Source organism: Phalacrocorax carbo, chromosome 1, assembly GCF_963921805.1.
Source record: "Phalacrocorax carbo chromosome 1, bPhaCar2.1, whole genome shotgun sequence".
Lineage (NCBI taxonomy): Eukaryota > Metazoa > Chordata > Aves > Suliformes > Phalacrocoracidae > Phalacrocorax > Phalacrocorax carbo.
In genome coordinates this window covers 208,387,310-208,410,160 of record NC_087513.1, presented here as the reverse complement: position 1 = coordinate 208,410,160, position 22,851 = coordinate 208,387,310, and the positions used below count along the sequence as shown (strand labels likewise).

Genomic DNA, 22,851 nt, shown 5'->3' with positions numbered 1-22,851 from the left:
CCTTGGCTCCTCAGTGAGACACTCAGTGACAGCTCAGAGTGAGATGCGTTGTGGTTTGGAGCAGCTTCTTCCACCTCCTCACAGGTATGTCTTTGCATTCCAGGCATGCTGTACTTCAGATCTCACCATGTCAGGATAATTTTTCTCTACCTCCAGTTGTTTTAAGGAGTGTTTGTAAGACATAATACTACAACTTCGGCTTTGTGATTTAGTAATGTATATAGTAGGTTATTTAGGCCATGCCCCGAGACCCAGGCAACAGTGAACATGCAGGATAGGTACTGCATTCCTTATGCTGCATATCTTGGAACTGGTAGTACCAGCAAAGGGGAGAAAGTAAAGGAAGTACAGAAACGAAAAGAGGGGGACAGGAAAGGAGCAGCAAGCAATGCTAAAGAGAACCCCTGCTTCCAGCCCAGGCACTGAGGTAACTGAAAGCTAGTATATGAGGAGACAGCTTTATCCTCCCTTTCTTCATTTGGAAAACTTAATTCTAGGGAAACTTCTGTTTTGCCTGGGTGAATGATATTTATTTAGCCTTTATCTGCTGTTTTTCTCATCTTCCCAGGAAGTGTGTAGGTGTGATGACTCAGGGATACTTTTGCAATATATCAGCAACCATTCTGAAATATCTATGTATAAAATAAATATGATCCAAGAGGGACAACTAAAATTCTTGTGTAGTAATGTCACTCCTTACACTGGCCTCCACAGCATAGCAAACTAATTCATACGGTAGAATCGTTTGGGTTGGAAGGGACCTTTAGAGGCCATCTAGCCCAACCCCCTGCAGTGAGCAGGGACACCCTCAGCTAGATCAGGTTGCTCAGAGCCCCGGCCAGCCTGACCTGGAATGTTTCCAGGGATGGGGCATCGACCACCTCTCTGGGCAACCTGGGCCAGTGCTTCACCACCCTCATTGGGAAAAGTTTTTTCCTTATATCCAGTATGAATCTACCCTCTTTTAATTTAAAACTATTGCCCCTTGTCCTATCGCAAGAGGCCCTACTAAAAAGTCTCTTCCCATCTTTCCTATAGTCCCCCTCTAAGTACTGAAAGGCCGCAATATGGTGTCCTCACAGCCTTCTCTTCCCCAGGCTGAACAACCCCAACTCTCAGCTTTTCTTCATAGGAGAGGTGCTCCAGCCTCAGATCATTTTTGTGGCCTCCTCTGAACCTGCTCCAACAGGTCCATGAAAGAAGCAGTAAATAATCCCTTATTCAGTGGAAGAGAATAATAAAAGTTTCAAGAATTTAGGGCTGGAAAGAACAAAAAATTTCAAATTTATGAAAATAGAAGGTTACAGAATGTGGCTTTGTTCAACACTGGAGCAGGACCACAACAAAATCTGCTTGAAAACAGTTGATGGCACAGTTGTTCAGTAATCTGTTCGAGCAATACACCTGTGAAGTTCGTTATTTTTCTATGCCAGCGAAGAGCAGGGGCTTGGATATGACAGGGGAGGTTTGCAGGACTGGTTTATGAAGACTGTCACTTGTTTTCCCAGTTAATATTTCTCTCGTTTACAAGACCTGAAGGAGTTCAGGAGAGAAAAGATCAGCCCAGATTAGCCAATAACTAGAGCACCTCAGCCTAGCCAGAATGAGGATTCTTTTACAGGGAACTTCACTTTCTGAGGGAAATGTTGTAACTCTAGGGCTCTTCTGAGTAACAAATTCCCCTGCCATTTATATCACACTCTCACTCTTGCTCTGGCATTTCTGAGCCGTCCAACAGCCAAGGAAACACAACGAAACTGCTCAAACATCTCCACCAATGAATGGATCAGTCCAGGGCACCCACGATCTCTGTTCTTTTCCACCCACGCAATATTACCAGCTCCAAACCTTAAACAAATGGTAGTCATTGTCACCAGGATAAGACAGGATCCAAAAGCACAAAGCTAAGCATAGGTCTGCAAGGCAGATGGTGGGATTTGTGCCTGCTCCTTTTGATCCCTGCTTAGCCACTTTATCATACAGATTCTCACTCTCCTAAGCACACCCTGCAAGCTGCTTTTGCCTCCTGTATTGCAGCTCCGCCTGGCCGCAGGAGGATGACACCCCCAGCTCTTTTCTTCAGGCCACAACCTAAGAATAAAGTGATTCCTCACTCAGCCCATGCTCAGGATCCCTTTATGGACTTACCTGATCCCACACCAACGTGCTTCTCCCGCCTCACAGCACATCCCTTTCCTCTTGCCACTCCTACAGCCTTTTAGCTTTTTTATCTGGCCCAAGTAGAGGCACAAGTTATAGCGGAGCTTGCTTCTGGATACCTTCTCTCCTCTCTCTTGGGCCTCCAGGGTCGGGAAGGATACAGAAGACCACAGAGCAAAGCAGCAACATTAATCAGAGAGGAGATGAGAGTGAAACTTGTGGCTGGCATGGTTTTGCCCTGAAGAGGGCTGAGAGGCTGGGGCTGCCCCGTGCGGGACATGGCTGGTCCCAGTCCGCTCCGTGACAGACCCACGGCAGCCACAGCTGAGCTCCTCAGCCAGTCGGTGGTGCCTCTGTGAAAATATCCTTAGGAAAGGGGTTCATTTCACTGGGCTTCACCCTTCCATGCTTATATCCAAGTTACACCCAAAACTCACTCTATAAAGAGGAGAGGAAAAGAAAAAAACACTTCTAAGGTATAACTTGTTTCATTCTAAATCAATGTCTGAAGCAGATGAAATGGTTTGTGCCTAAAAATCCCATTTCTCACCCCTGACTTCTGAAATAGGAAGCCTGCTTCAGAAGGTGAGAAACTGGCCTTGTAGGTACCTAAACGAGACAAGGCGAGTCTCACCTCTAATGCCTGCTTGGCCTGTTCTGTGCTGGTTTACCAATACTTTTAATAGACACACAATGCAGCATATTCAGGGTCTCCAGCACAACCCACAAAAATGTAGCACTCTAGGTCATAAAGGATGGGGTCCTGGAAATGCACAAAAAACAGTCCTCAGGGTTTATCATCGTTTGAATGACACCCAGTGCCCTGTGAAGAAGCCCTGCACATCTGTCGAGGTATACAGTACAAGTAGGATATGAAAATACTGATCAGCAGTAAGGGAAAATAGGTTCACAAGTCATACGAGGACTGCGGAACCCCGGTGTGCTACCACAGAAATAGGAGGCTTCAGCTTCACAGACCATGCAGGAATTGAAACAGGATAATCAAGCATTCCTAGTGTGATTAAATGACTTGATTTCATGGTTTTTAAAAAGTAATAGAGTCGAAATATTATACAGCCATATGCATCTGTGTGTGAATCTGTAAGGGACTCTTGTCTCGCGCCCTGCGTGTTTCCACACTGCTCTGTGATTGACCAGTCAGTATGTTTGAAACCGCCATACCCACATGGCCTCAGAGCACCCTCTGACAGGCTCCCGCTTCCTTTAGATCAGGATGTGCTCATATAGAACAATATGCAGGTGTACATAGAGACATTTATGTATATATATATGTGAGTATACAAAGGTGTGTGTGTATATATTGATTTACACAGATGTATATACATGTATAAATGTGTATTTATATACCTGTATATATTTTACGTTATGTATTACACATATACACACAGACACATATATAAACACAATAAGGACATAAGGATAATAAGGGAAGCCCCAAAAGGTTTCCCCAAAGCCCCGCACAAACCAGAAGAGCAGCCAATGGGTTCATAACTCAGAAACTCTATTTCGAGGTCAGGGTCAGACAGAGAAGGCGGGTGTCACGGAGCTCCCCTCGTCCGTGGCTGTGAGGAGCTTCCAGCTGCCTGTGAGGCCGTGGCGCGGTGTGGGCTGGGGCTGTGTGTCCTTCCTTGTCCTCCGGTCAAGGGCTTTGCAGGAAGCTGCAGAAATCTCTGGCTGAGCGGCTGAGGAGGGAGGGGACGGGGGTGTGCCAGGATCTAGTTGTGACCCTGCCTGGGCCTGAGGCTGTGAAAAATAGGGCAATACATACAAACCAGGGGAGCAGCCACCTCCGCCACCGTGGGCATCCCCTGCCCAGGGCTCCCTATCCTCAGGCCGAGGCTGTCAGTCCCACGCCTCCCCGGCAGCCAGGAGGCACCCGTCTGGGGTGGCCGTGTCACCAACCCCACCACCAGCCTGCTGCCACCGCGACATGGCCACTGCGTGGCTGGGGCTGGTGCCAGGAGCAGACGGCTCAAAGGTGGCACCGGCTGGGTATTATTTGGATTCCTTTTCTTTATGTCAGTGTCCTTGTAGAAAGTCTCAGATCTCTCCGGCTGAGTGGCCAAGGACAGGGGTGCGCCATGGTCTGCTCGTGTCCTCTTCAGGGCCCCCTGCCTGAGAAGGCAAAGGAGGAGCAGCCACCAGCTGTCGCACCAGAGGCAGCCCCTGCCTCGCTGCCGCGGCCCAGCCCACCCCGGCCGCCCCCGTCTCTGCCCTCCCACCTCAGCCTTTGCCCTCCCAGCCTAGGCTGGCTCACGACGCAGCCCTTCCTGTAGCCTCCCTGGGCCGGCCGTGCCACCGACTGACCCCCTGCGACACGGCCCCTGCCCCGTCCTGCCCGCGGTGACAGAGCTGCTCTAGAGCGGGGGAATGGGGTGCCAGGGGCTGATGGAAGGCCCAGCCCCCAGCTGCCTCAGGAAAAAGGGCTGTTGCCCTTCAGGTGCACTCAAGGGCAGTGGGAGAGGTGAGAAATCGGGCCTCGGGGGAAACAGCCGACATGGAGAGGCCACTTGCTGCTCCTGCCCATGTGGGGACAGCCTCTCGCCAGGGGCTCGGTCACATCACGGCCCCTCATCGCCCCCAGCCCACCCCACCTCCCCTTGGCCTCCTCCTTGCTGTCAGGGCTGGGGCAGGGGCAGGTGGAGCCCAGCATGAGGGTGCAGACAAATAAATGGGGTGTCTAAACACGGGGGAGCAACTCAGGTGTTTAACATACTGACCTGGTGCCACTTTGGCTGTCTGAAAGCCTAATATCACAGAATCACAGAATCCCAGGTTGGAAGGGACCTCAGGGATCATCCAGTCCAACCTTTCTAGGAAGAGCACAGTCTAGACAAGATGGCCCAGTACCCTGTCCAGACGACTCTTGAAGGTGTCCAACGTGGCTGAGTCAACCACTTCCCTGGGGAGATTATTCCAATGGTGACTGTCCTCACTGTGAAAAATTTCCCTCTGGTGTCCAGTTGGAATCTCCCCAAGAGCAACTTGTGTCCATTCCCCCTTGTCCTCTCCATGGGACTCCTTGTAAAAAGGGAACCTCCATCTTCTTTGTAGCTACCCCTTAAGTACTGGTCCGTGGTGATGAGATCCCCTCTAAGCCTTCTTTTCTCAAGGCTGAACAAACCCAGTTCTCTCAGCCTGTCTTTGTATGGCAGCTTCCCAGTCCTCTGATCATCTTGGTGGCCCTTCTCTGGACCCCTTCCAGCCTGTCCACATCCTTTTTGTACAGAGGGGACCAGAACTGGACACAGGACTCCAGGTGTGGCCTGACAAGTGCTGAGTAGAGTAGGGTAATGACTTCTTTATCTCTGATGGTGATGCCCTTTTTGATGCAACCCAGCATCCTGTTGGCCTTCGTGGCCGCAGCAGCACACTGTTCGCTCATGTTGAGATTCCTGTCCACCAGGACCCCCAGGTCCCTTTCCACAGAGCTGCTCTCCAGCCAGGTACATCCCAGTCTGTGCTGCACTCCCGGATTCATGTTTTCCCAGGTACAAGACCTTACACTTCTCCTTGTTGAACTTCATAAGGTACTTGCTGGCCCACTCTTCCAGCCTATCCAGATCTCCCTGCAGAGCAGCTCTCCCTTCTGGAGTAACTACTTTTCCTCTTGATTTGTTGTCATCTGCAAACTTCATCAGGCTACACTTGATGCCATTATCCAGATCACTTATAAAGATGTTGAATAACATCGGGCCCAATATCAATCCCTGGGGGACCCCACTAGTGACAGGTTGCCACTTGGAAAAGGAGCCATTTACCACCAACCTTTGGGTGCGGCCTGTCAGCCAGTTCCTCACCCACTGCACAGACCACTTGTCTAGGCCATAATGCATTAATTTCTCCAGAAGGAGGCTGTGGGGAACCATCTCAAAAGCCTTGGAGAAGTCCAGGTAGACAATATCTTATGACTGGACATGAAACTGGCAGAATACTGGACCTGGGAGAAATGCATGCCCAGGTGGGCTACAGCAAGGCATCTGAAATGGCACTAAATACTGACTTTAATTCCCGTTGTAGCGCCTGGGACTCCACGGGCTCCATTTGTGGACAGTCAGCTCACACCTGGCTGCACAGAGCAGGAGTCAGTTGTCTGAACACAGGCTCTGCAGTATCACTTTAGGTGGTGTGAGAAGCCTCACCTGGCCTGTAGCCGCTGCACAGAACAGGGCAGGGCTCATGTAAGTGCTGCCCTGTTCATGTTTGCTCTGTCTAATGGTCCCAGACACTCCCCGAGCTCCCAAACAGCACTGGGTATTTTTCTGTTAGGAACTGAACACTCTCTGTACAGAATAATTCAAGTGCTTAGAGTTAGTGCACTTTAGATATCCTGGGTATCTGGCCTGATCCCAGGAGGCCTCCTGTGTCGTCTATGGCAGCTCTATGGCATGGAGGAGTCAGGAGTGGAGAAGTAAGATTGAGCTGAAAAAAATCAGGTGTGATGTGGGAGCAGATGTTGTTTTAATTGTTGTCTTTGTTTCTCATTACCCAAGCCTATTTTAATTTGCAATAAATTATTTTTCCCTAAGTCAAGTCTGTTTTGTCTATGATGGTAACTGGCAAGTGATGTCCCTCTCTTTATCTCAACCCATGAGATTTTTCATCTTATTTCCTGTCCCTGTCCTGTTGTGGAGCTCATGTGATTCAAAGCATGGATAGATACTATATGTTATACATGCCTTTGAATGGAACATAATGTATTCCACCAGTGGCCAATTCATGGAATGTAAGAACATTCCTCAACTAATAACTAATAGGACTAGGACTGTATTTTAAGAGGTAGAAACCACTTGGTTATTGGTATTGTTCAATCTCAGAATTGCTGATGGCCTTATCACTTTAAAAAGATGTAGGCATAGAAATAAATACATTTCATGCTTTCTCGCTTTTGCTATTCTTACCTTCTTTCTCCACTGATGTTATCATCATGTGAGGCCTAATTTAGATAGTAATCTACAAAAGCCCTTGTCACTTTACTGTCTATTATGTGCCAGCCCTACACCTGTGGTGCTGTATAAGTGCTAATAATACATCAATATGCTCATTCTTTATAAGTTCTGTAGGTGGAATTCCATCTGGTCTGTATCTGTCAAGTGAGATGTTGGTGTGAAAAGTCCTTGCTGTTCAGAATTTGTGACGGCTTACAAGCAGTTGGGAAATGACAGAAAAAAAGATCTCAAAACTGGACGTGCTTATCATTTGAACAAAGACATCCAGACGTATGCTTAAGACAGTGGCTGGGACTGGTGCAGAAAACCCAAGTGGTGTAGTTCGCTAATCTCTGAAAAGCCTTAATGAAGTAATTAGGCATTAACCAGCCTTTTCGGCTGTTCCTGAATATTTTCAGCTCAACCTCGTCTATTTAAGAAAGTTTTGGTACTTGGAGCACTACCATTTCTTTCACAAGATCTGTCTACCTTAGACTTTTTTGGGAGTGAGTGGTAAGAACTCAGATCATGTCCAGGCTCCCAGAGGAGCTTTCCTCCTTTCAGCCAGCTAACTGGTCTCAGATAGGCAGGTCCTCAGTTCCAGAAAAATCAGCCTTGGCTTCTGTGCAGCCATGCAGGAGCTCACCAGCAGGGAGCGATGTGCAGGGCCAGGGTAAGTTTGTACAAAATACGAGGATCCTTTGATTCTATGAAAGCATCTTGAGTATTCCTTGGGCTGAAGTTCTGTCTTTTCCCATGAGATACTGATGGCTTTGGCTGAATTAGACTAGGAAAACTTGATCCTAATAACCTTGTAAGCCAAAATGTAAAAAGCTAGAAAAGAGAGGAAATAATTTTGCAAGTTTTCCCAGTTGCAAATTGGATGATGTCTGGAAGTGTCCCCATTGGCTAATCTAAATTGTAGTCTGAGCTGCCCTAAGTATTCATCACTTGCCAAGGATTAATGTAACCACAGGCTACAAAGGGGAGCGATTCAGAACTTCCTTGGTAAAGAGAAAACAAGTTTTCCCTTCATTTCATCTCTTAGCCACTTCCACAGGAACAAATAACTGATTGTGATTAAGCCTAAAAGAGGAACTTTCAAAACCAGAGTGTCCTGATAATTAATAGAAATTAGCCTTTAAATTAGTAGTTACACACTGCTTGCTGCAGAGTCTAGCTGCATATTTGTTACAGAGATACACATGGAGCTAGACACAAGCTGTCTTGTGGGGTGAGACTAAGAAATGGAAGTGTTTTATTGCACTCAGAAAATCATATCATCATCATTCAGGGATTAAGGCTGGTTAGGCAGGAGGAGAGCTGAGAATCACAGAAGCCAGGGCAGGCCTGGGGCTGAGGGTGGGAGGAGGAGGAGAGGGAGGAGGAGGAGGAGCAGGAGGAAGACAGCTGCTTGCCTGCCCTCCTCGCTGCCTGCAGAGCTGCCGGCCACCAGTGCCGGTATGGCCAGGAGCAAAGCCACCCTCTGCACATGGCTAGGCTGCCCCGGGCTGCTGGGCTGTTTCTTGCTGGGCTTTCTTGCAGGTGAGTACAGAGCCACCGGGGCTCAGCCCGCAGCCTTTGCCCTCTGCAGATACTTAGGTGTGACTCTTGTTGTGATTAACTCACCATCAGGGAGCTTTTACTGCTTTTGAGGGACGTTATAAAATACTTGTCCCACTGTTTTTCTAAGAGGTTGTTCTCTCTAGCAGTTTTGGTCTTCAGGGAGTGGGGAATGTAATGGCTGCATACTTCAGTCCAAGATGAGCCCCGGTAAATTGGCATCTTCCCGTAACGGCAGTCAGACGTTCAAAGAGGAGAGGTTAATAGAAGGGTTTGAGAATCCTGTGATTGCAAAACCTCCAGGATTGTTTTTTTTAAATTTTAATTTTTATTTACTGATTTTTACTGAAGATCTATTTAAATGCTCCTATTCAGTTGCTATTTTAGAAATTAAGGGCAGAATGTACAGGAGGAGGAGTTTTGACTGACAGCCAAGAGTGGAGTTGCTGAATTTTCCATCATGTACAATGAACTTCACTAGAACATTAGGTTCTTCTCTGCAGTCACTTGCAGCATTTGATTTTAAAACTAAAATTGCATGTCTGCATCTGCCCTTTTTAAACTTGTGTTGTAGAACACACCTAAGGCTAAAGCATGAAAGAAAAATCCATGAGGGCTATTGAATATAAGAAACATTAGTCTGATTTAGGAGATCCCTGAGCTGCAAATTTCTGATGCTTGTGCTATTCTTACACATTTCCCTGAGCATCATCTTTTGGCCACACTCCAAAACAGGATACTGGGAAAGATGGACCTTTGGTCTGATCCAGTAACACTGTTGGCCAGAGTGTTACTACAATTGCATTTAAATCTAACAGGGCGTATGTATTGTGTATGTTCAGCATATATACTTGGCTTTATTATTAAAATTTCCCAGCTTGGGATTTTCTAGCTGTAATAGTAAAAGGATTTGGTTTTTGTTGTTTTGTTTTTTAAAGGCAGATTCATATAGTTGATATACTCTCTCCTTTCAGATTTATGGCAACTGAAAAATATTTAACTTTTTAAAACGGACTAGGGTCACAGTTAACTTTATTCCTTTAATTATTAAATAAAACCCCACCCTTCCCCAAATCTGTAGCTATTCTAATGCTGGCAGGGTGGCTGTTGAATCCTAGACCTTCACTTTAAATATGCTTATGCACATATTTTTAAATACATGTATAAATCAAATAACAGAAGTTCACCATGAGTATCAGGAGTTCAATCCTCCCACAGCAAATAGTTGATTGAGAATTTAAACTCTAGTTTAAAATTAATGAGAGCTGAATCTACCTTAAAAAGGAGACTGTTTTGTCATGGTTTAGCCCCAGTCAGCAACTAAGCACCACGCAGCTGCTCGCTTACTCACCCCACACCAGTGGGATGGGGGAGAGAATTGGAAGAGCCAAAATAAGGAAACACGTGGCTTGAGATAAGAACAATTTAATAATTAAAATAAATTTAAAAAAATAATAGTAATGATAACAACAACAACAATAATAATATAATGAAAAGGAAAGTAACAAGAGAGAGAAATGAAACCTCAGGAGGGGGGAAAAACCCAAACCACAAGTGATGCAAACACTCACCACGCGCTGACCAGCATCACTGGTCCCTGAGTCACGATTGCTGCTTCCCCCGGCCAACTCCCCCCAGTTAATATACTGAGCATGATGTCGTATGGTATGGAATATCCCTTTGGCCAGTTTGGATCAGCTCTCTTGGCTGTGTCCTCTCCCAGCTTCTTGTGCCCCTGGCAGAGCATGGGGAGCTGGAAAAGTCCTTGACTAGTACAAGCACTACCCAGCAACAACTAAAACATCAGTGTGTTATCAACATTATTCTCATACTAAGTCCAAAGCACAGCACTGTACCAGCTACTAGAAAGAAAATTAACTCTGTCCCAGCCAAAACCATGACAGTATTTACCAGAGATTTAGGCTGTGCTCTTCTAATTATGTCACTTTTTTGGCAATTCAGTCAATGAAGTATATTTTACTTTTCTGTTTCACTTCTGTGTTTGACCCAGCAAACACTGACAGAGGGTGCTCTAAGCCCTGTTCATCCTCACACTTTTAATGATGCTGTTCAGTACTTCAGGTTGCACATGGGCTCAAACATGTGCGGACTGGTGTGCTTGCTAAGTAGGAAGCTTTTCAAATGTGTTTCAGGATGGTTTACAAAACCGACAGAAAAAAACCCCAACCCTTCAGATGTCTATCAAAATGTGAGACACAAACTTGTGGCTGAAATGAAAGCAGAAAACATCAGGCAATTCCTTCGGTAAGCCCTGTGCATCTTGGTTTTTGAATAATTTTATCCGTCACAAAAGACAGAAAGTGATAACATCAGCTCCAAGGAACAGCCTCTGAAAGCAGAGCTGTTAAGATGCTTTGGAAGTATTTGGTTTGTACAGAATATCTGGAGGAAGGAGAAGGGAGAGAGCCACAACCCTTCTGTTCCCCCCTCCCCATTTTTAAGTTACTTTTTGGAGTGGTGGTACTGTTAAATATACTTCCCTCAAGCTGCATTACTTGAGGGCAATACCAGTGCTTACCATGCTTTTTTATTTTAGTTTTCCATAGTCTTGATTTAATGCAATATAACTGGTTTTTCCTTACAAGTGTCTGAAACTCTAACATTGGATTAATTTTCTTTGCCTCACACTGAGATGATTTTATTGTATTTGGGATACACTACTATTAATTATAGTTGATTGATAATCTGTCCAGTAACTCCTTAAACTTTCCATTTGAGCAGCTAGTATAAGTAGAAAATGAATGTATTTAAAATGTAGCATTAAAAATGCTACCAAGTTTGCAGGGCACTGAGCTGCATGTATAGTGACAACTGATAATCCCTTTAGTGTGGCTGTATTGGATATTGTGCTGCTAATTGGGTGCTTGAGATCCCATTATACCCTGTCTTCTGTTTCAGAAGGTGAAGGGCCCTGTCCAAGTGCAGTCTGTGTGTATAGCTGCTTAAGTCTTGCATGGTGCAATTGACATTAAATATACTGTTTTGCATCCTAGTGCATACATGCAGTTCTTTCAGAACGTCTACAATGTTATGGATGTAGAAATATCCTCTTGTTTTGCTGTCTGTTTCACTGGAAATTAAAAAAATAATCATTGTTGTGCACATTTATATCTTCTACAGAGCAACAAATATATTCACACAAAAGGTAAACAAATATAACCTCTGGTTAGTAACACATTGGTATTCAGCATGTGTCAGCAGCTGCATCATAAACATCAAAGGGTTGCTGACAAATTTGATTTCTGTATATTTATTTGTAAACCAAAAGGTTTCATTTCTAACATCAATTGGCTTTTTAACTTTATAGGCCTTACCTTAATTTGCATTTGTGATCTCTGTAGATTGGAGAGTTCCTGAGGTTTACGTTTGAGTGAGAGTCTAGGCAACTGTGAGATTGGTGACAGCATGAAATACCTCTGCAATTACACAAAAGTTTCTTGGCCGTAGGATATTAATGGTGTCCGGCTTGTTGGCTTGCTTTGATAATGGGCCAGATACTTCATACTGTGGTTTTTTCCTAAATTCAAATAAAAAGCGGTAACTGCAGAAAAATTATATTAATACACCATACAAGAAGTTTGTTGAAAGCATAAAAAATGTGAACTTGAGAATTTTGATCCATGTTCTTAGTTTTTTAAACTACTAACTCTGCTTTTATCAAGTGGAGAAAACAAACTGTGAGTCTTAGAAAATGCAGGCACCTTGACCTTAGCATCGAATCATAGCTCTGGAAAGGATGAAACTGTTTGGAAGTGTAAAACTGAAAAAAGGCATCGTGTGCTGTTCAGTATATTTTTCCTAATGGCATATGTAGTATTTAAACTGGAGTACTTAAAACAGTTCTTAGAGAATTAAAGTGCAAGAAGAAAACAGGAAACAAGCTTTGGCAAAGGTTGCTTCCGGACCTCGCTGTGTACCCACACAGTTTAAAGAAAGGGAAAGACAACAGCAGAGAGCAGAAGGTTGTGGTCTACATAAGAAACCTAGATATATCCAAATCCAGGGCCCCTGGTGGGGTTCACATGAAAGACCTGGATGTTATGGTTGCAAGGCTGCTGTCTATGAGAAGTTGTGGTGATTGAAGGAGATCCCTGGTGGCTGGGAAAGGCTGATGTTGTGCCCATCTTTAAGGCAAGCAGGACAACCTGGGAGGACTGTGGGCTGGTCAGCTTCACTTCAGTCCCTGGAAGGGTGACCAAACATCCTTCTGGATTCTCTTTCCAAACACATGAAGGATGCGAAGATAGTTAGGAACAGTCAGCATTTATTTACTGCTTGTAAATATAAAAAAAACCCACTACTGGTCAGGGTGACTGTCTTCTCTAAGGAAGTGACTGGCTCCACTGGTATCAGTGGAGATGTTAACAAGGCTTTGAACATCCTCTCCCACAGCATTCTCATTTGGAAGCTGAGGAAGTGCATACTGAAGAACGAGCTGTTACCTGGGTTGAAAATAGGCTGAACCGAATGGACAGGTTGAAGTGATACTAATCATGGTACTTGGTATCACTAAATAATGGCATCTGACAGCCGCTGGGCAGCCATTAGCAAGTAGCCTGTTGGGAATCTGAAGCTGGTGCTTGGTACCGAGCTGACTCATCAGCGTTCACCATAACTCGTTTATTCAGTGGGCCAAACAAAATCGTGTAGGGTAGCCCAGAGAGGATGGATATTGTTTGTGACTGTTATGTGCTATGTGTGATCTGGATGCAAATGTTGTTAAAAAGGCTTTTATTATTCAGGGTTTTGATTAAGAACAAAAGAACAAATCTGTGCAGATAGTTTGACATAATGGTTTTCAAGTTAAACTTAATAGTACATGTTATGCCAACAATGTGCAAAACCATCATCAGATACCAGAATTATTTGGAGGGCTCCTTTCTGAACGTGTAGTTATTTCTGCCTCTTGCATACTGTTCATATTATTTTGCTGCATGTCTTTGATACTGTTTTCATTGCTTGTGTGTAGTTGTGGCTATTTCTGTTATGCAAAGAGAAAGGTTCAGCTGAGTTATCTTAAGGCCGCAGGAAAAATCCTCTGCTCTGAATACATTTTCTGCTTATGCTGTTACAGACTGATAAACAACCATGTTATACAGCTGAGACCTTAAGTATAAGACCTTACTTTCCATGCATGTTGCTTGAAGATATGCTTTATACACACTGATTCGAGTTCATTATTGTGCTTCTCTGCATTAGCTGCTTACTAGCAATTTTCTGTTTTATTCTAGCTCATTTACCAAGTTGCCTCACCTCGCAGGAACTGAACAGAATCTTCTTCTTGCCAAACAAATTCAAGGCCAGTGGAAGGAATTTGGACTGGATTCAGCAGAACTTGTTCATTATGATGTGCTGCTTTCGTACCCAAATGAAAAGCAGCCAAACTACATCTCAGTAATTGATGATCAGGGGAATGAGGTGATCAAACCATATTTATGTAAGACTTCTTTAAAGAAATAGTGTCTTACTCTGTGTTCCCACCCACTCATCCCAGCGTACAGGTTACAATATGATAAAAAATCCATTGCAAAGGGAACTCATATTTATAAATGGTTTTCCAGACTACGCAGTGGAACAGAGCAGAGCAGCTGAAATCTCAGTGCCTCGTACTTAGAGGATGTGTGGGGAGGCTGTGATTAACACCAGTAGACCATAAGGTATAAGAATGTCCATACTGGTTCAGATTAAGGATACATCTAGGCCAATATCCTGTTTCCATAAACAGCCTTAAGTGGATGCACAGGGAGTTTAAGAACAAAGATATGTATTTGGGTGTGCAACTCTTCAGGTGTTTAGCTGTTTTCAGCTCAGGGCTTCTCTGAATGTGACACAATTAGTCTCTTAAAGAATTCTCATTAGGCCTCTTTTCCAAGTATTTATCCAGTTAGTAACCCTTGTTAGATCTCTCCTCCAAGTACCTATCCAAATGCTGCCTGAACATCTATACACTTGTTGCTTCCACAACATGCTGAGCTAAGGAATCCCACACAGATACTATTCATTGTATGAAGTACTGCCTTGTTTCATTTGCTGTGATCCTTCTGGATTCCTGCAGTGTCTCCTAAATTAGTGCTGGAAGTAGTAATGAACTGCTGGTCTACGGACACCTTCTCCATTTTGTACACCCAGGGGAATTAAAGAAGTAGATGTAAAATCTGACAAGCAGCCTGAGTGAGGAGAGCAGATGGGACTGCTAGAGAGGCATCGTAGCACATAGGCCTGGATGAAGAGCCCTGGCAGAAACTGAGGAATATGTGCTTGGGGGTGACATGAGCTTAGAGGTGGAAGAATTGAGAAATTTTTCCAGAAAATCCCTAACACAGTCTCTCAGCTATCATCGCACATGGTGACAAAGAGTAGATGTGAACATTGAAGCAACATGAGTGTTACAATAGACAGTGATGAAAGGCAATGTGTTTAACTGGAGCACAGCTAGCAAAGAGGTGAAGGGAGGAGTAGTATTACATGTGGGAGTGATCACAAAAAATACTTGTGATGGTGCAGATGAATGAGGTGTCTTTTTATTGTCACCACCTCCTGGCAATTTTCAGCTACTTTGCTTAGGCTCAGGCAGTAAACTATGAGCATCTTCTGACAAGTGGTCTGCATTCTGTTATAAATATTCAACTGTGTATCCCTAGCTGTTTTTTTGTTTGAACTTATACATGATAGTTAGAATTGCATTTTTTGCTAACAATTTATGGAAACTAGCATATCATTTTCAATAAGCAAGCTTAGTGTACAAACTCATGCCTGGAGGTAGAGGGTTTGACCAGACTTCTGTTATTTATTCATAGATTTTCAATACATCATTGTTTGAACCACGTCCACAGGGGTACGAAAATGTTACTGGTATCCTGCCACCATATAATGCTTTTTCAGCACAAGGAGTGCCAGAGGTAAGAAAAAAAAAAAGAGTATTATTAGCTGAAGTCATATTTTGCAAAACACTTGATGGGATGGATTGCTCCAATTTCTCAAAATATTTCTTGTTGTAGTGTTAATTAACCATTAGTTTAAGGGAACAGGTAAGGTAAGGACAGTTAGGCCACATATTATGCAAAGGTTAGATGTCTCCTATTAGAAAAAAAAATATTCTCAAATTGCTAGAAATCTGAATCACATAAAACTGAAAACCTTTTGCCTTAATGGAAAATGTTGGATACACCTCAGATTCACCACATTACCGAGTCACCCGGAGGGGACTTGCATAAGTCTTAAGTAGAAATAGCAATATATAAATCAATTTGGAAGACATTTTGGATTAAATGAATGTCTTCAAAGGCTACAAAAGTCCCTCACTTAATCTGATAATTCATCATGGAGGAACAAGTCAGGGACAACATTGCATTGCATAGATGAATGAAATATAGTGAGTGTTTGTGTATGCAAGGAATACTACTATTTTTTCATGGCCACAGAATTTTGTTGGTTTAGCAAAGTACATTGGTTTAGTTTCCAACCTCAATTTATAGAGCTGCTGTTCAGTGCAGGATAATATAGAAAGGTCAGCAGTTTGAGCCAAGGCTCCCTATAGAATATTACGGAAATTGTTTATTGTTGTTTTTATGGGCACTGGTACTCATTTGCAGAAATGTAAAGAAGCAACTATATCATACATACTGCATAAAACTGTGTATTTCTGAAAACAGATATTTTGTTTGTTGGATCACCAGTTGCCATGAAACTGCTTTTCTTTTCCGTGCAGGCAGATGTCGTATATGTGAATTACGGCCGCACTGAAGATTATTTTAAACTGGAGCGTGAACTGGGAATAAACTGTACAGGAAAGATTGTCATTGCCAGATATGGGAAGATCTTCAGAGGAAACAAAGTAAGGGTTGTGTTTTATTTTTTCCTCTGTAGGTCAGACACTGCTCACGGTAGAGCCGGCGGCAGTTGTTGGGGGCTGTAAGTTGGAACATATGAGCAGAAGGAAGCCTGCAATGTATCCTTTGTGACCGCATTCTAAGAATAACTTCCAAAACAATAAAAACAGATGGATGCATTGATCTCCTGAGACTGAGATGACTGCAAACTCCTTAGGCAGTTCTTGCAAGAGATTAGTTTAAGGAACGGAGTAGTCTGTAGAGCCAAGGCTTTTAATACTTTTCATGCACAGAACTGCAGTATTTTGAAGAAGTAAGCATTTGACAAGAACTCTGATGCACAGAGATTGAATAACGAACTCTTCTGACTTTAGACAACAGTTCTGACGAAATTGGTGGTGGTGGGGCAGTGGAGATAGTGGTCAGTTTTTGTGCCTCAATTTTATGTGCTGTGCTTTATTTCATAGCCTTGAGCTACGACTAAAGGTGTGACACAAATAATGAACATACTGTGTTTCACTTTGCTTTGTTCTGCTGAGTCCATGGTCATTTTCATTCGTCCACATATGCAACTTCTAAAGCTATGTCCCCATGGAAGTAAATTGCAACATTCAGATTTATTACTTCATTTAAAAAATACAAAAGGCATTTCTTAAGAACAAATCATTTCACAGGTTAAAAATGCCATATTAGCAGGAGCCCAAGGGATCATACTTTATTCAGACCCTGCTGACTACTGTGCCCCGGGAGTAGGTGTTTACCCAGATGGCTGGAACCTTCCAGGCGGAGGAGCCCAGCGTGGGAATGTGTTAAACCTGAATGGAGCTGGGGATCCTCTAACACCAGGTTATCCTGCAAAAGGTGAGTGAAATATCTGTACCCTGGGCCATTAAGTACTTCATAAACTGGTGCTGAAAGTTATTGTGGCACTAGAAATTAATCTATTTTCAGTGTAGATACAAAGAAAAAAATCTGTTTAAGATTATTTTTAGCAGGAGTTAATTTTCCTATTGCAGACTACATTCTACCTATATGTCATTTCATGTGGTTGCTTTTGAGTTAGGCAAGGCAAGTACATTTTTAGGAAAGTCTCTTTGTATGATCCCAGCCTCGTAACTCTTAGAGAAGCAGGCCATGTAGGTTTACAGACTGTGAAGCAGTAGAAAATGGCTGAGAATTTATAGCCATTTTAAAAAATCCACATTTCTCGAGAGGACCAGTTTAAAAGAGATTATAGTCTACCATCAAAGGGGAGTAATAGCTTTGCTTGGAGGTATGTTTTCTTGCTGATCCTAAATTCCAAACAGAAAACCAGTTTAGCATCCTTTTTAAAGGGAGAAAAATTTCTGTATTAAAAATAACCAAAGCCTGGAGCCTTTTGAAACTTGGCACCATGGGCTTGCCTTGTCCTTGTAGGCATCCTGAACTCAGTCTGAACTAAGGTGCCTACCAGTCCTGTCAAGGGAACACAGGGGTGCTTCTGGAAAGCTCACTGGCTTGTGTGACCATTGTTGGGTGCATAAGACAACATCATACTGAAAAAACAGGATAGATGGTGTGTGTCTGGCCCACCAGGTTCAGAGACACATTGTCTTCACCATAGGCAAACGCATCTGTGGCTGACTTCTGCAGCTTGTCAACAGGCTGCACAGGGGCTGTCTTCACCTCACACACCAGCTTGCTTATCCCACAGTCAGCTTTGAGGATATGTAATAATACGGATGGACAGCAAATCTAACCTTGCATCAAATGTGGGGGTTTCTTTAACACAGCTGGGCAGATGCAGTATTGGGTTTGTGGTCCTGTCATTACATTTTGGTTCCTAGAAGCAATATCAAAGAAATTGTGTAACAATTAAAAAATTGATGCATGCTTGTGGCTACTGTATCACTGCACTGTTCAAAAGTAGTTCCAGTTTGGTGGAACTAAACTATACCTAAGAGCACTATAAACTTGACATTTTGTTCTGGTTTCTCAGAGTACACTTTCAGGTATAAAGTTAATGAAGGTGTAGGGATTCCCAAAATCCCAGTTCATCCCATTGGATATCATGATGCAGAAGTATTATTACGGTGAGTATACATCAGTCCTCCTCACCAGAAGTCAGTATTCACAAATGTGCAGCAAATTTTTTTATACTAAGATGATAAAATCTATGCTGTTACTTGTATTTATTGATCTTTCATAGTAGTGTGTGTCTCAGAACATGTGGAAAATTCAAAGCAAGCTGTTTCTGGCAAAATGTTTTTCAGAATTTTGTAAACTCACCTTGTTTTAGATACAGTAATCATCAAAGGAATTGAACATTTTAGCCTACTGGTCAACCACATTTGTCGTGGTTTTCACTTAACAGTGCAATGGGAGGACCTGCAGCTCCAGACACCAGCTGGAAGGGAACTCTCAATGTGTCTTACAACATAGGGCCAGGATTTGCAGACAACTCTTCTACAAGGTCTGTTTTAACACTTGCGTATTTAGAAAATATTGCAAAAAAAAAAAAACCCTCAACAAGAGAAAGACTGTGAAACAATGCATCTAGAGATATTCCTTCTGAGTGGGCAACACTTGGTGATAATTATTAGAATTTGAAAATAAATTGTCAAAACTCTGGATTTGTTCAGTGTTGCCAGCGTCAATAGATAGACAGACTCAGAGGGTATAGGCCCAGCCCTGTCATTCCACCTTTAATCCTTACTTTAAGTTTCAGACTTTGCTTCACTGGTCCTTTTAAAAATGGCTATATAACAGTAAGTGGACATTTTTTAATACTCCTGAATTAGCCCTAAACTTCCTCCTCTTTCTTTCCTGTTTCTCATGACCAAGGGGACAATAGGACACCCAGCTTGTACCAGTCCAATGGGGAAGGACTGCCAATTCAGTAGTTCTCTTCTACATATGTTTCCCTTGTCCACTGGAAGCCTCCCAGGGTTTCTGTGAATGTAGAGCTGTGAACTGTGGCAATGATCTGGGAGTCCATCAGCTGTTCCCCAAAGCTGGTAGCCCCACAGTTGAAAGCCCTGAACAACAACAGGACAGAAGAGCCCAAAGCACATGTATCTTACTAATTTTTTGGGGGGAGGAGCTGGACTTTGACCAGTTGGATTAGAAATTCTATGATTGTGGTTTACATTTTTTCAGCTCTAACAGAGAAATACAACTGTCCAGGTGTCCAGTACTAACTACCTTGCTCTCTAGCAGACTAAGCCATGTAACAATTGCATTTGGCCATCAGGGATTTCACTGGTTGTTAGGGACAGTGATAGAATTCTTTCTTTTTGTAGTTGATAATCTGCAATAGATAAATATCACTTTTCTTTCATTTTTTCACATAAAAAATCACTCCGTTTATAGGACCTATTATTCTGTAAGGACTGGCAGCAGACCACAATGAAGTGTCTAAAAAACATGTATCATTATCACTGCTCCAACTCCTGCGAAAGAAAAGCATGTCTGAATATATAATTTTATAAAGATTTCTGTTGTGATTCAGCCCACCTGTCATACTGACACCCACCCTTTAGATATTTATAGGTATGGATGAAATCACCCTGCAGTCTTCTCTTCTCCAGGCTAAACAAACCCAGGTCTCTCAGCCTTTCCTCATAAAAGAGATGCTCCAGTTCCATGATCATCTTGGTAGCTCTCTGCTGGACTTGCTCAAGCAGTTCCACATCCTTCTTAAACTGGGGGGCCCAGAACTGGACACAGTACTCCAAATGTGGCCTCACTGGGGCAGAGAGAGGGGGAGGATAACCTCCCTCGACCTGCTGGCCACATTCCTTTTAATGCACCCCAGGACACTGTTGGCCTTCTTGGCCACAAGGGCCCAGTGCTGGCTCAGGGTCACCTTGCTGTCCCCCAGCACTCCCAGGTCCTTCTCAACAGAGCCGCTTTCCAGTAGTTCAGCCCCCAGCCTGTACTGGTGCCTGGGGTTGTTCCTCCCCAGGTGCAGGACCTTGCACTTGCTCTTGGTGAATTTCATGAGGTTCCCCTCGGCCCAGCTCTCCAGCCTGTCCAGGTCTCGCTGGATGGCAGCACAGCCTTCTGGTGTATCAGCCACTCCTCCCAGCTTGGTATCATCACAGAATCACAGAATCCCAGGTTGGAAGGGACCTCAGGGATTATCTAATCCAACCTTTCTAGGAAGAGCACAGTCTAGGCAAGATGGCCCAGCACCCTGTCCAGACGACTCTTGAAGGTGTCCAACGTGGCCGAGTCAACCACTTCCCTGGGGAGATTATTCCAATGGTGACTGTCCTCACTGTGAAAAATTTCTCTCTCGTGTCCAGTCAGAATCTCCCCAAGAGCAACTTGTGTCCATTCCCCCTTGTCCTCTCCATGGGACTCCTTGTAAAAAGGGAGTCTCCACCTTCTTTGTAGCTACCCCTTAAGTACTGGTCCGTGGTGATGAGATCCCCTCTAAGCCTCCTTTTCTCAAGGCTGAACAAACCCAGTTCTCTCAGCCTGTCTTTGTATGGCAGCTTCCCAGTCCTTTGATCATCTTGGTGGCCCTTCTCTGGACCCCTTCCAGCCTGTCCCCATCCTTTATGTAGAGCGGGGACCAGAACTGTTCACAGTACTCCAGGTGTGGCCTGACAAGTGCTGAGTAGAGTGGGATAACGACTTCTTTATCTCTGCTGGCAATGCCCTTTTTGATGCAACTCCATCCAGACTCTGCCCTATTGGTCACAACACTCTGAGCTCTGCCGTTCAGCCAGTTCTCAGTCCACCTCACTGCCCACTCATCTAACCCACACTTCCTAAGCTTGTCTATGAGGATGTTATGGGAGAAAGTGTCAAAAGCCTTACTGAAGTCAAGATAGACAACATCCACTGCTCTCCCTCCATCAACCCAGCCAGTCACGCCATCGTAAAAGGCTATCAGGTTGGTCAAGCATGATCTTCCCTTGGTGAATCCATGCTGACTACTTCTGATAACCTTCTTGTCCTCTACATGCCTGGAGATGACCTCCAGGATGAACTGCTCCATCACCTTTCTGGGGATAGAGGTGAGGCTGACTGGACTATACTTCCCCAGGTCCTCCTTCTTGCCCTTTTTGAAGATTGGAGTCATGTTGGCTGTACTCCAGCCCTTGGGCACCTCTCCTGTCCTCCACGACCTTTCAAAGTTGATGGAGAGTGGCTCAGCAAGAACATCCGCCAGCTCCCTCAGCACTCGCAGGTACACCCCATCGGGGCCCATGGATTTGTGAGGATCCAGTTTGTATAGGTGGTCTCTCACCCGGTCTTTCTCAACCAATGGTAAGTCTTCCTTTCTCCAGATTTCTCCTCTCTCCTCTGGGGGCTGAGATGCCTGAGGGCCAGCCGTAGCAGTAAAGACCGAGGCAAAGAAGGCATTCAGTAACTCCACCTTCTCTGTGTCCTGTGTCACCAGGGCCCCTTCCTTGTTCAGCAGTGGGCCCACTGTATCCCCAGTCTTCTTTGTACTGCTCATGTGTTTAAAGAAGCCCTTCTTGTTACCTTTGACATCCCTTGCCAGACTGAATTCCAAGTGGGCCTTGGCTTTCCTTGTCACGTCTCTGCACACCCTGACAACATTCCTATATTCCTCCCAAGTGGCCAGTCCCTTTTTCCACATACTGTGAACCTCCCTCTTCCATTTGAGTTTCTCTAGAAGCTCTTTGCTCATCCATGGGGGTCTCCTGTCTCCTCTGCCTGAATTCTTCCTCCTGGGGATGCCCCCATCTTGAGCTCAGAGGAAGTGGTCCTTGAATACTGTCCAGCTCTCTTGGACCCCACTGCCTTCCACAGCCCTAGCCCTTGGGATTCCTCCTAGCAGGTCTCTGAAGAGGCCAAGCTGGCCCTCTTGAAGTCCAAGGTTGTAACCTGACTCATAGCCCTGCTTCTACCTCGCAGTATCCTAAACTCAACCATCTCATGGTCACTGCAGCCAAAACTACCCCCAACTCTCACACCCTCAACCAACCCCTCCTTTTTTGTTAGGATAAGGTTGAGCAGCACACCTTGCCCTGTTGGCTCCTCCTTCACTTGCATCAGAAAGTTGTCCTCGATGCTCTGCAGGAACCTTTTGGATCTCAATTATTTGGCATAATGGAGGTGCTGTTTGGAATGTCTTGAAGACCAACAGGAAAAAAAGAAACAATATGATTCATTCACAACACATACACATCGGAAATATCTTTGAATGCACTTTTTAACATCTTCGTACTTGGTAGGCTAACAGTATTTGTAAATACGGACTAACCCTTCATATACTTCTTTCTCAGAATAGCTCCATATCAAAATGAATATTCTGAGTCTAGTTAGAAAGTCACTTTCACATGGAAAGCGTGCAAGTATATGCGTGC

At 44.2% G+C, this 22,851-nt stretch overlaps 1 protein-coding gene across 3 annotated transcripts in view; it reads left to right on the top strand.

Annotated features, from left to right (window-relative positions):
* The first annotated feature begins 8,518 nt into the window (after positions 1–8,518).
* Positions 8,519–22,851, top strand: part of NAALAD2 (N-acetylated alpha-linked acidic dipeptidase 2) — a 34,750-nt gene continuing 20,417 nt past the window's right edge. The window contains exons 1-8 of one of the 3 annotated variants that reach the window (XM_064441384.1): positions 8,519–8,654; positions 10,826–10,937; positions 13,925–14,111; positions 15,491–15,592; positions 16,402–16,527; positions 17,197–17,383; positions 18,501–18,594; positions 18,876–18,974. In XM_064441384.1, coding sequence (XP_064297454.1) covers positions 8,573–8,654; positions 10,826–10,937; positions 13,925–14,111; positions 15,491–15,592; positions 16,402–16,527; positions 17,197–17,383; positions 18,501–18,594; positions 18,876–18,974 — 989 coding nt within the window. In that variant the 5' untranslated portion in view covers positions 8,519–8,572. Of the gene's footprint in view, positions 8,655–10,825; positions 10,938–13,924; positions 14,112–15,490; positions 15,593–16,401; positions 16,528–17,196; positions 17,384–18,500; positions 18,595–18,875; positions 18,975–22,851 lie in introns of those variants that run through there. The other 2 variants (XM_064441385.1, XM_064441386.1) reach the window with 2 other exon arrangements.